The sequence below is a fragment of the Anser cygnoides genome, chromosome 9, assembly GCF_040182565.1.
Source record: "Anser cygnoides isolate HZ-2024a breed goose chromosome 9, Taihu_goose_T2T_genome, whole genome shotgun sequence".
In the NCBI taxonomy this organism is placed as follows: Eukaryota; Metazoa; Chordata; class Aves; order Anseriformes; family Anatidae; genus Anser; species Anser cygnoides.
Genome location: NC_089881.1, coordinates 25,637,954 through 25,652,066, shown reverse-complemented (window position 1 = coordinate 25,652,066; position 14,113 = coordinate 25,637,954). Strand labels below are relative to the sequence as shown.

Sequence of the window (14,113 nt, the reverse complement as noted above, 5' to 3'; positions counted from 1 at the left end):
GAATGGGGTAAAACCTCACATTTTCAAAGGTCATAGAATAGCCCAGGGTCGAATGGACCTCAAAAGCTCATCGGGTCCAACTGTTCATGGGAAAGGGAGCCTAGATGAGATTATCTAGCCCCCGTCCCGTTGCGTCCCGTTGATCTGTGCTGGTAAGCAGGTGCTCGCGTGTCCTCTACCGAAGTGTCAGACCTTCGGCGTAGGTCTGGTGAACTTGTGTACTCAATATCCATTTCTCGTGCAGGTTCAGCTCCGTATCACTTGTAAACTGAGCATTGCTTTCTGGAAGGGACAAAGATTAAAATATATAGGAATGACACACTGAGTAACAAGAACGTATTGAAGTCAGGGCACATCTAGCTGTTCATTTTTATAAAGCTTTGCATACTGAAAAGCTTAGTAATTTGATCAATTACAAAAGTATTGTTCCCAGTTTAATCAACTGTCTTTCAGTTAGATATCTATTACTTTGTGTTTTTAATCAGTGATGAATATTTCATACCTAGCAAGCTGCTTACATTTTCCACCCCACTCAAGTGCCATACACGCCACATCACAATAACATTCCCATCTTGAATTATTTTTGTAAAGACGACTGAATTATGTCACTCTAGTCACTTTTCATCTTGCCTGCTTGATTGGATGTGACTTGTCAAAAACACAGTAAGTCAAATTTTTCTGGCTCACACAGTCAGAATTTTCTTTAAGGGTACAGTTTTGTAAAACACAGAATAGTTCATTTTATTTGAAATCAGTACATCAAGCATAACTTGGAGGTACTTCAGTTTGTAATTCCAGTGGGAGTTCCTACATAGCTAGTTGCATAATTGATCTGCCTTGGGAAGTTTCGGGTAAGCAAAAGTACTGCTATAGTTTGTCATTTTCCTGATGTTGCATTTTCTTTGTTATTTATTACTGCATAACATATCCGATCATAAATGTTCCATAGCATTAGTTTAAACTGTTTGGAATAGAAACTAATCATTCAGTTTTTGTGTTGTGCAACTCGTTTCTCACGTACAGTCTTAAAATTGTATCTCTTTCTAGATGTCTCGGGAGGAGACTGTGTGTAAATACTGTGGCGTCAGCTATTTGATTCTTCATGAATTTAAGGTGATGGAAGAAAAAGTAAAAGCAATGGAAAAGCAGATTGCGTTTTATGAAGGAAGTATAGAACGGGAAAAAAGACTTCAAGAAGAATTGCAGTCTCTTTACCAAGACCTTGAACACTGTCGAGCTGACAGGGAATCAAAAACAGAAAGGTCAGAGCATGTTACCTAGTCTGATGTTATTCTGCACGCGTGGGTGTTAGGTAATGCCATTCCAAAGAAGTTAAAAATACAAATGAGATTTGTCTGTCTTTTATCAGATGTAACATATATTGTGATGTGTAAGTCCTATTTTGTAGTATTCTGTAGAAGTGAGTTTTGAATTCCTTAACAGTTTAAAAACAGTCAATATATTTAAAGTGAAAGAAAGGCCTGAAGGCATTTCAGAGGTATTTCCCCCCCTACACTACACAAAGGGGAAACGATCAAATATTTAATCTTATCATTTTTGTAATAAAAAACACTTCAAAAGAAATCCTATGGTGCTGGGGGTTTCACCACCCTGAAGTTTGTCCTTACTGTCTCCTATCAACGCTCTTTCCCCAAGAAGCTTACGGTTCACTATCAGTGTGATGATACAGAAAGCTAAAACAGTTACTTGGGTGCTGCTTGTGGCTTTCTTCCTCAGAAACGGGAGCCTGCAAGTGCTTTCTGGTGGTATGTGAAGGGCCACGTTAATGGGGGAAGTGTGTATTCCTGAGATCTCCGGTATGGCAAAATATATATGTGGCTCTGTTCAGATTGACTACTGTTAGAACGATGAAGTATAAGCAAGGGAATTGGAAACTTCTCGGTAATTCCTTGCTCATCTGAATCAAACTGTTTGCCAGAAGCTTTTTACAGGAGCAATATTATGATTTTAGTATCGGGACAGTCCTTTTGATTCTGAAGACTCCCAGTTGGGGTGTTTTTGCACGACTGACTCACACCCAGTAGCAACTGATCTAGGCCTGAAAACATGGAGCTTTTGGGGTATTCAGGTGCTCTCCCCAGAGACTGGAAACATTAGAGAAGAAACTATGGGTTGTCTGTAGGTGAGGCACTCGCATCCATTTACTTTTTTTTTTGTGAATCATTCAGATACTGTAACAAGTTAGCATAACTATTATTACCTTTAGTTAGGATGTTTTAGTGTTTGTTAACATAGCTAATGAAGCATTCATTTTGACACACAAGTTCACCTAAGGTTGAACAAAATGTATATTTCGTGGATCACCCTGCTCGTACTGTACTTTAGGATATTATTTTCACTGGCACCAAAACCTCCCTCCTCCCCCGTCCCCAGAATGATTTCGTTGGTGTAACAGCACATTTCTGAAGAGCGCATTCACTCCTTGTTCCTTTAATGGCTCTGGGTAGCAATTATAGTGGCAGTATTCAGTGTGTTAGCAGATACAGTGACAGCATGTTCTTGTTGTTGAGGATCATTTGCCAGAGGAAGACTTACGTTTTCATTTAGCTGACTTTTTGTAGCAAAGCTGGAAGAGTTAATGAAAATTTAATCTCTGCACTTTTTCCCCCTGAGGCTTGGCTTGATTTAAAACCTGCTGAAATCAAATGGAATACTTTCAGTAGGCTTTCATTCAGGCCATAAATCAACTATTGTGCTTTGTTAAATCAGCTGTCTAAATATTCCTTATCTCCTCTCTGCTATTTTGGGTCTCTCGTTACCTTGTGCCATTGGCACGAACTAACTTACTCAGTGTACTGTCTTTCTCCTGGTTCTTGCATGGTTGACAAATCGTTCTTCTCAAACTTCAAGTTTTTATCAGAAGCCAAATAAGCCCCTTTTCATCTTCGGTAGACCAAGAGATTTAATCCTTCTTGTTAGGTGCAAACTATTTCATTTTTATATTCCTTTTTGGTTAAAGTGTTGTTATAGTTCGTACCTGTGGTTAACACTGAAAGCCACCTGGGAGCTTCAGCTTTTGTGGAACTCAGTTACCTGCCCTTTTGAAACTTTATCGGAAGAAGGGGAACCGACCGTCACGCAGGTAACTGTACTGATTCAATCTAACACACCGGTGTGTGTTCAGACCTGTAGTAAGAAAACCTTGTTACTGTTTGAAGAGATTACTAATGTTACCAGAGCATCTTTGCTCACGTCTGCATGGAAGCTCACATACTTGCATCTTTCTGAAGATTCATGCTTAAATCCACTCAGTCCTTTCAATGATGCTCACAGTTTTCCTTGCTATGGCAGACAGTCTAGCCACATAAATTATGATAACTTCGTCTTGATTTAAACTTAAATTGCATAGCTTAGAAAAATACTAACCTGGCTAAATATCCTAAACAGTGTAGGTCACTGTATAAAACTTCCTCATGAGGATTGTTCTTTTTGTTTTCACCTTCAGATTTTCAGTGTGCAGTACTTTTGTGTGTCAGTACCTTTTGAGCATCAATAGCAGTAAGATGGATGGAATCCCTTCCCACCCACTTATCCTTCCACTTTCTATGCCCCCTCCCACCCCACTACCCCCAAAAAGGGAAAACAAAGAACCCGAAACCGCAGCGTGATGTTCAGGTTTGTGGTTTCATCAGAGAAATTTTGTGTTACATGACCCTTGGGAACTTTGGAGTTCCTTTTTCATCTTGTCACTTTGGATATTGAACTGTTTGTTTAAAGATTCATTCTCTCCACGTGGTCTTATCAGGCCTGGTTTCTTATAAAATTCCAAGATTATGAGGACTATTGCAGCTATAAAGAGACCTTCCTCAAGGAATTTACGCTTCAGAGAGGACCTTTAGATACTCCCAGGTTTTTCATTTGTCCTAATTTCATCTCTTTATCAGTGTTCTCCAGTCATTAACTAGCCTATCTGCAGTGGGTGTGCACTTTCTTGTTTCTGTTTTTCATTTGTCAGAACTCTGTTGTGTCACTATGGAGTGGTGGGAAGAAAGGATTTAATCAGTGATTATGTCATTAATTAAGAAATAGAATTACGTTGAACTCCTCCCATTTTCAAGCTAGGAACATGGTATGAAAGATGTGTTTACAATATCCTTGATGTTTTCAAATCACTTGGAAAACATAAAAAGCTCTGTTAGAAATTAATAATTTTTAATAAGTATCAAATGCCGTTTGGGTCATGCAGTCAGTTATTATATCTGGGTAACTTGGGAATCTTGTTCTTCTTTTCATTGTTTTAGAAAGCATGACTAACTGCATGTCTGTCAAGTACTTTCAGAATATTGGAATATAATTTATCTGAAAAGAAATCAATTCATAAAGCAGTAGCTGAGTACTTCACCACACTACGGGTGTTCTGGGTGAGTCTTGGGTACGTGCTCCTTCAGGGCTTGGTGGAAAGAGGCGAGTAAATACAATAAGAGGCATTGGGTGAGCATGGGCTTCAGCAAGTCCCTGGGTTTTGCACAGATCTTTTCCCAGCAAAAGGAAATAATGTATTGTTTTTTTATACTGTAGGGGGAATACAGAGCACAGAAGTGCTGGAATTTGTCTGGCTCTTTCTGCATTTAATTCTACTTTTAGACAGCTCAAGTTGCAGCATAAAGAAGTAAGAGCACAAGAGCTGTTTTGTACTGGGAAGTGCCAAGTGCGTGCAAGTTTTTTCTGAAGAGAGGATATGAAATTTAATCAGAGACTGCCTTCAACATATTTAACTGTATTTGTTTTATAGTGCAACAGTACATACTTCTTCAATTAGCTACACAATAATTTTAGGGTGTACTTATTAACCAGGAAAAAGCAGAATTTTGTATAATGCCAAAGTGTTTTAATATGTTCCCTTCAGTGCTTGCAAACTGATCTGTATATTCTGTCCTGATGCTGTCATCAATATGACTCAGGTATTGCTCAGGCTTGTGCAGAGAGCCAGCAAAAACGTGATAAAGTTTAAGTGAGATCCTGTGTTCACCATCTGTAAAGCAGTGAATTTCACCTTCATATTTAAAAACAAACGAGAATGGGGAAAAAACCCCACACTGACAAAAACTTGTCACAGTCTCAGAAAGCTGATCACCGCACTGCTTTGGGGAAACGAGCTCTTGCTGTTGGACCCTTATGTTAGGGATGGTGAAGCCAGTAACTTCCCTATACAAAACGTCCTCTTTGCTGACTGGTGATAGCTCAGTCCCATTCTTCATGTGTTAGAGCTGTGATTGTTCCAGTTTTGTCAATTTATTAACATCATTAGCTGCCAAGATCAATTGCTAATAAACCAAACAAACTCGGTGACTAAGGTAGTCCAAAAGCGTGATTCACAAAGCACAAAACTCTGCGATAAGGTTTGATCTTCTCCCAGATTCCTAGTAAAAGGAACTGTCTCTTGGTGAGACAGAATTCCCTATCTGGCAGAGACAGCAGTCAGTGGAAAATGCAAAAGGTAACATGAAATCTGCATTTTTGCTTCCGTGCGTTCTTTTTGTATGTGTTTCATATAAAATATTTTCATATTTAATAAGTAAAATTAAACTTTAGATTAAAAATCACAGATGTTGGTGTCTGAGAATGGTGCCACATAATGCAAAAAAGGCCTTAATAGCGGTAAAATGATTCTGGACATAATTACAAGGCTTTAAATGGTTTCTTTCAGTTCATGCTCAGACAAAAAGACTCGCTAAAATCCACAGGGCTTCTGCTTCTTTATCCGTCAGAGTGAAATTTGAAAGCTCTGCGGTTATTTGCTGAACGAGGTTAATACGTTGCGTGCATGTGCTTGTAGGACAAGGTGTTATTTTCTGGTGCTTTCGATGACCACACAGCAATGAAGCTCGGATGGGACCGGGGTGAACTCAGGCTAATCCTTGAATACCTCTCCCCTGTGCCGAGAGACCTATTTTTACTTTGGCCTTTGACTTGCTCTTGAACTTGGCTCTGCTTCGACGACTGCAGAACGGGAAGGCGGCTGCCCGGGATGCGGGGTGAAGGCTCCTGCCCCGCTGCCTCCTGAGGGCGTCCCTGGCGCAGGAGGCGAGGGGAGATGGGGCGCCTCGAGCTCTCCTCCTGCTCTGGATCGCCAGGCTCTGTGGACTGGAAGGTCGGGGAGCCTCTCGCCAGAGGGAAGACACAAAAAAAGAGGTTTCATTTGCGGTGAGAAATCAGTAAAAAAGATGAGTTTACATGGATTGTTATTATTTTAGAGTTGAAAGGAAAAGCTTAGTTTCTCCTTGTACTCCAAGTTGTAATGTATGCAACAGACTTGGCTCATCAGCAAGACATTTCTCTAGTCTGGGGGGAAGAAACACCAAGTGCATAAATTGCAATATATTTCTATTTGGCTAGATTTGTATTATGTTAGGGAAACACAATGTATTGTCTTTTTCTATATAATTTTGTAGTCTCTACTGTACCTGCAAGGACTAGAAATTTTCTGGTTAGGAAGTATACACTTACTCACACCCCTTGAGAAACTTCTGTTGAAATTTACAGGTGCAAATATATAGTACAAGTAAAAAGTCACCTATAAATTTGCCTTAACGCCATTTCTTTTCTTACGCAATTATCGAATTACTCATAACTGTAATCTCATTCATTAATCTGTTGAGTCAGGTAATTCTGCTGACTTATAAGAAGTTATTCCTGAGTTACACTGCTGTGACAGAGACTATGTAAATTGCAATTACTGAGGATGAAATCAGCAGCTGGAGTGGTAGCTCTGAGAAATAAAACCTTAGGTTTCTTCAAAGGTGAATTTTGACCTGGTTGTGATAAGGCAGTCATCTTTCTGTCGCTATTTTCCAGACCTGTTCCAGAGTTTTACCTTTGCTTGAACAAAAATTATCCTTCTTCAGGTTGTCTTCACAGCATACTTTATATTTCTGTTGCATTAATAAAGATAACAATTAATACAAGACTTGAAATGACTGTCAGCTTACATGAGACTTGACAGAGACCTTCACGAAAAGCCTACGGATTGGTTGCCGGAGATAACTTCCATTCGCAGTCAAAGTGGGCCATGCGCTAACCTGCAGTCCACAGGTGGATGGTTCTGTAGCGGCAAACAAAATCTGTGAAATAGCCTGGTCTTAACTTGGATGGTCTAAAGCTGATCACACTCGTAAAGGCGCTGTGTACCACGTAGCCTGCAAGAGGGTTGCTTTTTCAAATCTTAACTTCTGAGAAACGCAGCTTCTTAAATTTGAACAGTTGCGGTAATTGTCACTACTTTTAGGACAATTAATATATTCGTTTGCTGGCAATAATCCCTTGCAACTTCTTCTGTATTTTCTCGTGCTATTCTTTTCGTTGCCAGCACTAGGAGTTAACATGTTATAATTCAACTCCCACTCTGTGCAGGCTTCCTCCTGTGTTCACAAAGAAAGTATGCTGGCTGCAAAGATTGGAAGTTAATTTTCACAGTTCATGCAAAATACAGGACAGAGGACAAGACCACTGTGTTCTCACACTTCTCTTTTAATTCTGTCATCTAATGATCTGTTGAATTCCTTCCTTTGAGCCAAGTATCACCAAAATAACATGCTTATTTTTTCCTCCTTCTTTTGGTGATGAGAGTAGACAGTGCAACTGTCTTGCATTGTCCGCATATATTTTTGTGTGCAAACAATGGGAAAATACCAATAATGTCCCTTTGCACTTTGAGGCTGCAATTCTATGCTAACCTCACTAAATCAAATGTTTGGAGTGGGGAAAAAAAAGTTTGCTTATTTGGAAGTTTCATTTTAAGACTATAATTTTTATTATAAGAAATATAAGAAATTTATGGGTAGGTGTGGGCAAATTTTCCTAGCAAGGTAATGCTAGAATTTTCTTCATTTTTAAAGTTATTTGTATTTTATTTCATTTCAGTGATCACAGTTGAGCCCAAACAACTTGCTTTTTAATTACCAGATGTTCAGTTAAGGTTTTGGCAGAGCTCTGCAGATCCAAGTTTCTTTATCAGGACTCCTGTTTTTTTAAGTTTGCATTTTGGTGCAAATGTGTTATAGATGATCCATCTGATAACACTAGCTGATGCACAGAAAAACAACAGGCTTTGTTGTTTATTTTTAAGCTATAAATCATTTTCATTTTCTTTTTAAAATTGAAGCAAATGCTAATGTAATGCTTCTGCCATCCTTTGGTTTTGTAAAATACTTGCGGATTCAAGTATTATTTATTTATTAGTGACAGTGAGTCACTAGTAGATAAATAGATCATTTACTTTTACAGTTAATCTAGTGCGCGTAGTGTTGAAAAGGACTAGTTTTTAAATTACATGTCCTCGTCATTGTGCTTTCAGGGATAGAAGAATATACTATAATAACTGCAGCTAGCAACTGAACAAAAACCCCTAGTGTAAACTGCTAATGAATGTTGTATGTGGTATTGTATGTGATATTCTCTTTGCACATGTTACACAGGCAGATAGTTGGGGTCAGCTATCTGATATTCCTGTATGGTTCCATTCATTTCATTGCAGTTGTGGGAATAACCGAGGAGTCACTGAAAGAACAATATTTTAAATTTTATTGATGCTGGTATAGTTGTGCTTGAAAAATACACAGGTCAGAACCACTGCTGTAACGAAGAAGTTCAAAAGGTAAATTTTAGAGGCAAAGACGAATGCATAGGTCAGTTTAGCTATTCCTCTGAACTGGCTGGCTGTGTGTGCTGGGGCACGAAGGTGGGTCACATCCTGTGCGTGCCGCAGACCAACACGCAGAGCTGTGCACAGCTGCGCAGTGACGGAGAGCTCCCAGTGCCCCCAAGGGGCCACCCACCTTCTCCTCTCCTGCAGGCAGGTGATGGTGGAAAAGAAATGCTGGGTTGGTTCTCCTGCATCGTGGGCCCGTTTTATTTCAATATATATTTACAGAACTATAAGCAAGTCAAAGGAGAAAGGCACGTGAAGTTTGTTCAGCTACACGTCTTCCATAACTTAGAGACGGCGTTAATTTGTAGGCGTACATAACGTCCAGTAAGTGGATTTAAAAAATAAATGTAAAAAATTACAAAAAAATGCAGTGTTAGCGAATAAACCGAACGGCCGTAGCAGGCATCTCTGCGTGTTTCCAGGGGCTGCAGGAAGCTGCACAACGCAGCCCCCGCCCTGCCCGCCGCGTCCCGTGCCGCGCGGAAAGGGGAAGGCAGGGAAGTCCCACGGGCAGGGAAAGCCCCAGCCGCTCGGCGTGCTCTGCCGAGACACGGCCGGTTTCGTTCCCACTTCTTGGGGTGGGAAGGGTGGCGAGGACGGGGCGCAGCCCCTCTCCCGGCTGGGTGTCACGGCTGGGTGATGCTGCTGCTGTGCAGCGCCCAGAGCGGGGTTTTATCACCTCGTGCTTACCGGGTGCCTCGGCTTGGATACTCCTGTACCTAACCATCGGCACCTGCCTTCTGTTTCTGTTCACCTTTCCCCTAGCACAGATACTTGGCTTTTGCAGTGTCATAATCTCATTTACGTAGACATAACTGAAGTACGATGGGACAAGCGTTAATTTGCATTTTTAACGTGCACGTTATATTTGTGAGTCCAGGTAGCGCTAAGCTCCTTTCCTTTCCCGGTCCCAGATTGACGATCTCTCTTTGGTGTCAGATTTGATGGAAAAGCTCAAAGCACAACCCACGCTGTAATTTAAAAGTCTGTTGCACGCTGTTGTGACGACGCAGGAGAAGCCTTTTCAGTCTATTTAAGGCAAATACTTAAAATGTGCTGTGACAGCGTCTCCTTCCATCCTCTGCTGTAGGGACGCTGCTCGCAGGCGCCCCGAGGAGAGCCGAGGCTGTGGCACAACCCGGCGCCCTGCCAGCGTTTGTCGGATGGAGCAACCACGCTGTGGCCTTCCCGCCCCAGCTTGTGGCCAAGAGTTTTCTCAGCCCAAACGCTGCTGATGTATTTTATTTTTATTTTGCTTCCTGGAAGGAAGAGGGGGAGTGAAGAGAAATCAACGCAGACTCTCTCTGGTATATCGTTGGTCTAGCTGGGAACGTAGAAACCTAGCTCTAGTCCAGAGCTTAACTCTTCCCAAAGGAAAATACAGGAAAGTGATCGTACTGACTGGACATTTTAGATCAGTTTGATACCAGTGTGATTGCTGGAGTATGAACAAGTAACGCTTGGTGAGAACATCTTTGTGAAAAGCTTCTCTTTAGACAGAATATGTTGTGTGTATTTTTCCATGATTATTTGCCGAGCACCGTTAATTCAGCAATACACGAGAACTAGAATGTGAATCGAGACAAAAGAAAACGACCAGCTGGGATTCGTGTTTCGCAAAAGCCTGAAACTGCGAAATAGATGAACAATCAGAATGGAAAAAAAACATTACAGTGCCGGTAACAAAAAATTTGGTGTTTCCTGTTGGTTGGCTTTTGACACGTCCCCCTGCAGCCCGGAGGAGCTCTCTGTTTCCCTTTGCTGCACGCCCGTGCAGCGGTGCGCACGAGGCACGCAGGTGGCGGTGGTGCCTTGGGTTGCCCTGCGGGGATGAGGCGCCTGCTTGTTGGGCATTGCAGCGTCAGGCCCCGTTTTACTGAACAGCGTGTGTTCATGGAGGATGAACGATCAGGACTGATCTGGGGGTTGATGCCTCCGTATGTTGGAAATGGCGTAATTCTTCAAAAACAGTTACTTTTGATATACATACCTTAATTTAAGAATGAAAATAAGCTGTGTTTTTCATAAAACCTCTTCTTTCGTGCCTTTGAGATTAAAAACATACAAGTGAAAATGTGACTATGATTTAAACAACTGAGCAGTTCTGTGTGGCCTCTGTGGATAACACTGCATTCTTAGTGTATTTGTAACGGCCCGTGAGCTGGTACTGTGTGCTTCCATGTGCAAGCATATTATGGGTATTATTTCCAGAGTGTTGCTGAAGCATCTCATACAGTGGGCTTACGTTAGATTCTCTCCGTTTGAAGGTCTGGTACGTCAATCTGAAAAGGCAATTATCGTAGGAAGGACGTTATGCACAGTGGAAACAAAAGTTGGAGATGGGTTAATAGCGTGAGTAATACTTGGTTTTATTTAAATCTGTAGAATAACAAACCTAACAAAGGAACTCAAAACCAAACAAGATGAATTAAAAAATGTGAAAGAAGATTTGCGGTATTTCCAAGAAGAAAAGGAAGCTGCCTATAAGCAATCACAAGTGCTCAGGTAAGAACCCAAACAGAAATCGTGGAGTTGTGGCTCCTGCGGTGTGCTGTCAGTTGAGAGAATTCAGCGGAGCTGCAGGCATGGCCGGGAGGAACACCGTGAGCGGGAAGTGTTTGTAACCATCCCAGCGTCTCTTGCTTTTCCAGGATATGGTGAGGCACTGTAGTGTTACCAGAGGTAACCAGAAAATGCCACTCCTGATGGCTGATACTGCTAGCAACAGGCTAAGTTCTTCACAAATTTAAAATCATTAAATAGCACTTAAAAGCAAGCATGTTCCACTTTTAACACAGTGGAGATACAGTATTTCTTACGTAGGTTGTCTGTGAGAATTCAGCATAAGCTTGGATATGTAGTTACTTAAGCATTATTGCTCTGATTTCTCAATAAAAAGTAATTGTACAATTTCATTTTTACATGTAAGTTTAAAATGAACATTTAGAAGGGTGAAATTTCTTACAAATTCAATGTTCAACATATTTAATTCACTGAATTGTTGTAACCCAATATGCTACAAAATATCACATAACAGAAAAGTAGTTATCAGGTTTACTTTATCAGGTTTACAAATAATTAAGATATTTTGTCATGTATATTTGCTTTTAAAAATGTACGTCTGGTATTACTTTTCTGTCTTGCAGAAATACATTGGAACACCATTGCTCAACCCTGAACAAGGCTGTCTCACTGTTTCCCTTTATCAGAAGTGAACTAGAAAATATTAAAGAAGCCGTGTCCAGTAATTTAGAGAACTGGGCTGCCCTGAAAGAAGAAATTTTTGTCCAGATAAAAACCGTTAGCAAAGAAGCTTTGACAGGTAAATTATCATATTGCAATAACTTCTGTCAAGGCGAAATATTTTTTGGTAGTTGAGTGTACCACGGTAAATTTGAAGGTAAAATCAGTTAGATAATTTCTAATTCTAACATTTAATTTGTCCAGATGCAAAGTAGTACAAGATGTCACGGCACTGTGTGAACGGCGTTGAACTAGTTTCTGGCTCCTGCAGGATTAGTGTGTGCGCTGCTCGCTGCAGACTGACATAGAAGTAATATAAATACCATGAATGCGTGGATATGGAACATAAATAATATAAATTCTTACTGTGTGTAGATATGATTGCAGTGCAAAGGCACAGAGATATTTAATTTGCTGTGTGCCTCCTGTTGCCAGTTTTCTTCCCTTGAGCAAGCCACTGGTGTAGGCGTTGGGTGGTCTCCAGTACCGGGGCCACCGCAGGCGAGCAAACCTGCACCTGGCACCTACTGACTGCCTCCTGCTGTGCCTGAATAACAGCATTTAATCCCCAAATACCACTCTTTATCCGAGGGGGCTTTGGAATTGAAAGGGGCATGGAGCAGCCCATGGGCTGAGAATAATTCAGTTGGCCCACAGCCTGCTTCCTGCTCAGACAAGGGCAGCCTTCAGGAGCAGAGAAGCTGGGAACAAGTCACGACTGGTGGCTTGCTCAGGAAGGTCGTACCCAGCCCTCAGGCTGGCGGTTGGACTTGAGAACGCAGATTTATCCTTGAAAACCGTTTTTGCTTTGCCTCAGTGAAGAGATTAGTTTTGCTGAAAAAATTATGCAGTAGCATAATGACAGACTGCACCATCCAGAGCATCCAAATGGGCCATGTGTTGGCTTTTGCAGCTTTAATGGTCTTTGGACACAATTTCCATATAAGTGTTCCTGTCCTTACAGTTTTTCAGTGTGTTCTGTATCAATTGATAAACCAGTATTTGGTCTGGAGCTTAGTTTTATCAGGGTTATAAGGTAGCAGAGGAGTAGGTGAGCTGACATCTCCCTGTCTGTCCTTGTGAGAGGGGCTGTGAGGGCACGGTGGGCAACGTGCACCTCCCAAATTGCTGTGCTGATGAAACTGTCTGCGCCCCGTTGTAAATGCGTAGCTCAAGTGAAACCTGCACGCATGGAGTATCTCAGCAAATAGGTAGCTCCATTTTAACTAATGGCTCCTGTGAGATTAGAGGTCGTTTTTAATGTGTCCAGCAACTGCTTTTCTCACACAAGGAAGAAGTGAGCGGGGCATCTGTGCTGCGGGGGCGAGGGGACCGCATCCCCTGGGGCAGCCCCTTGGTCCTGCAGAGGGCTTGGGGCACTCAGGCTGCTGCCTGCTGGGGCCAGCGCGGTGGGGAGGTTGCTCTGTGGCGCTCAGCTGCCGTGCGAACGGTCGGGTTAAATGTCAGCACCAGTATCTTGCATTTTGATTCATGACTTCATCTCCTAATTAGACCGAGCACAGAAAGTATCGTGTGTTCCTACGAATTCCTCTCTTCCTGTGTTCTCTGTGTTCTTTCTAGTTAATAAGGAGAGCATGTACATGCTTTTCTGCAGACATCTCCAGGTTCAAGGAGTTTCATAACATTGTAAAGCATCTTTTTCTTTTACTTTACTGTTATTTGCAACAAGATTTTTCAAAGCTTTTCTACAGCAGATTTTCAGAAGAAAAATGTTGCATAAAGTGCTACTCTTTATGCCTAGACCAGTTTCCTTAGTTTGAAAAAAAAAAAAAAAGTTATAAAACACTTGTGTATGTAAATTATTTAGCTTTGGTTAATTAGTGGCAAATAGGAAGAGGTATAAGAAGTTAAAATCTTTTGGAATTTACATCATTTAGCCTAACAATAAATCAATATAAGTGTCAAGTAGTTAGACAAGATAGTAGATAATGAAAATGTAATTTAAATTTTGCACTTAGACTATATAAAAATATGTCACAGCTGACTTAATGATATAATTAGGCTTCATCTAACAAGAATTGTCATCACTAATATAAATAAAAGTGATATAAGCTCTTTGGACAACTGAACATTTAGGTCTGTAGTTGGAGAGGGCATAGGAAAGAATTGCAACTATGGGAAATGTTAAAGGGCACTTATCAAGCTAAGCTAAGGTCAGGAAAAAATACGAAAATGTAGGAG

At 41.1% G+C, this 14,113-nt stretch overlaps 1 protein-coding gene across 6 annotated transcripts in view; it reads left to right on the top strand.

Annotated features, from left to right (window-relative positions):
* LEKR1 (leucine, glutamate and lysine rich 1) overlaps window positions 1-14,113 on the top strand; it is a 54,735-nt gene that overhangs the window by 6,666 nt on the left and 33,956 nt on the right. For 5 of the 6 annotated variants that reach the window (XM_067002609.1, XM_067002611.1, XM_067002608.1 and 2 more), the window contains exons 2-4: window positions 1,048-1,262; window positions 11,054-11,173; window positions 11,815-11,990. In XM_067002609.1, the coding sequence (XP_066858710.1) occupies window positions 1,048-1,262; window positions 11,054-11,173; window positions 11,815-11,990 (511 nt within the window). Of the gene's footprint in view, window positions 1-1,047; window positions 1,263-5,547; window positions 6,166-11,053; window positions 11,174-11,814; window positions 11,991-14,113 lie in introns of those variants that run through there. The other variant, XM_067002610.1, reaches the window with a different exon arrangement.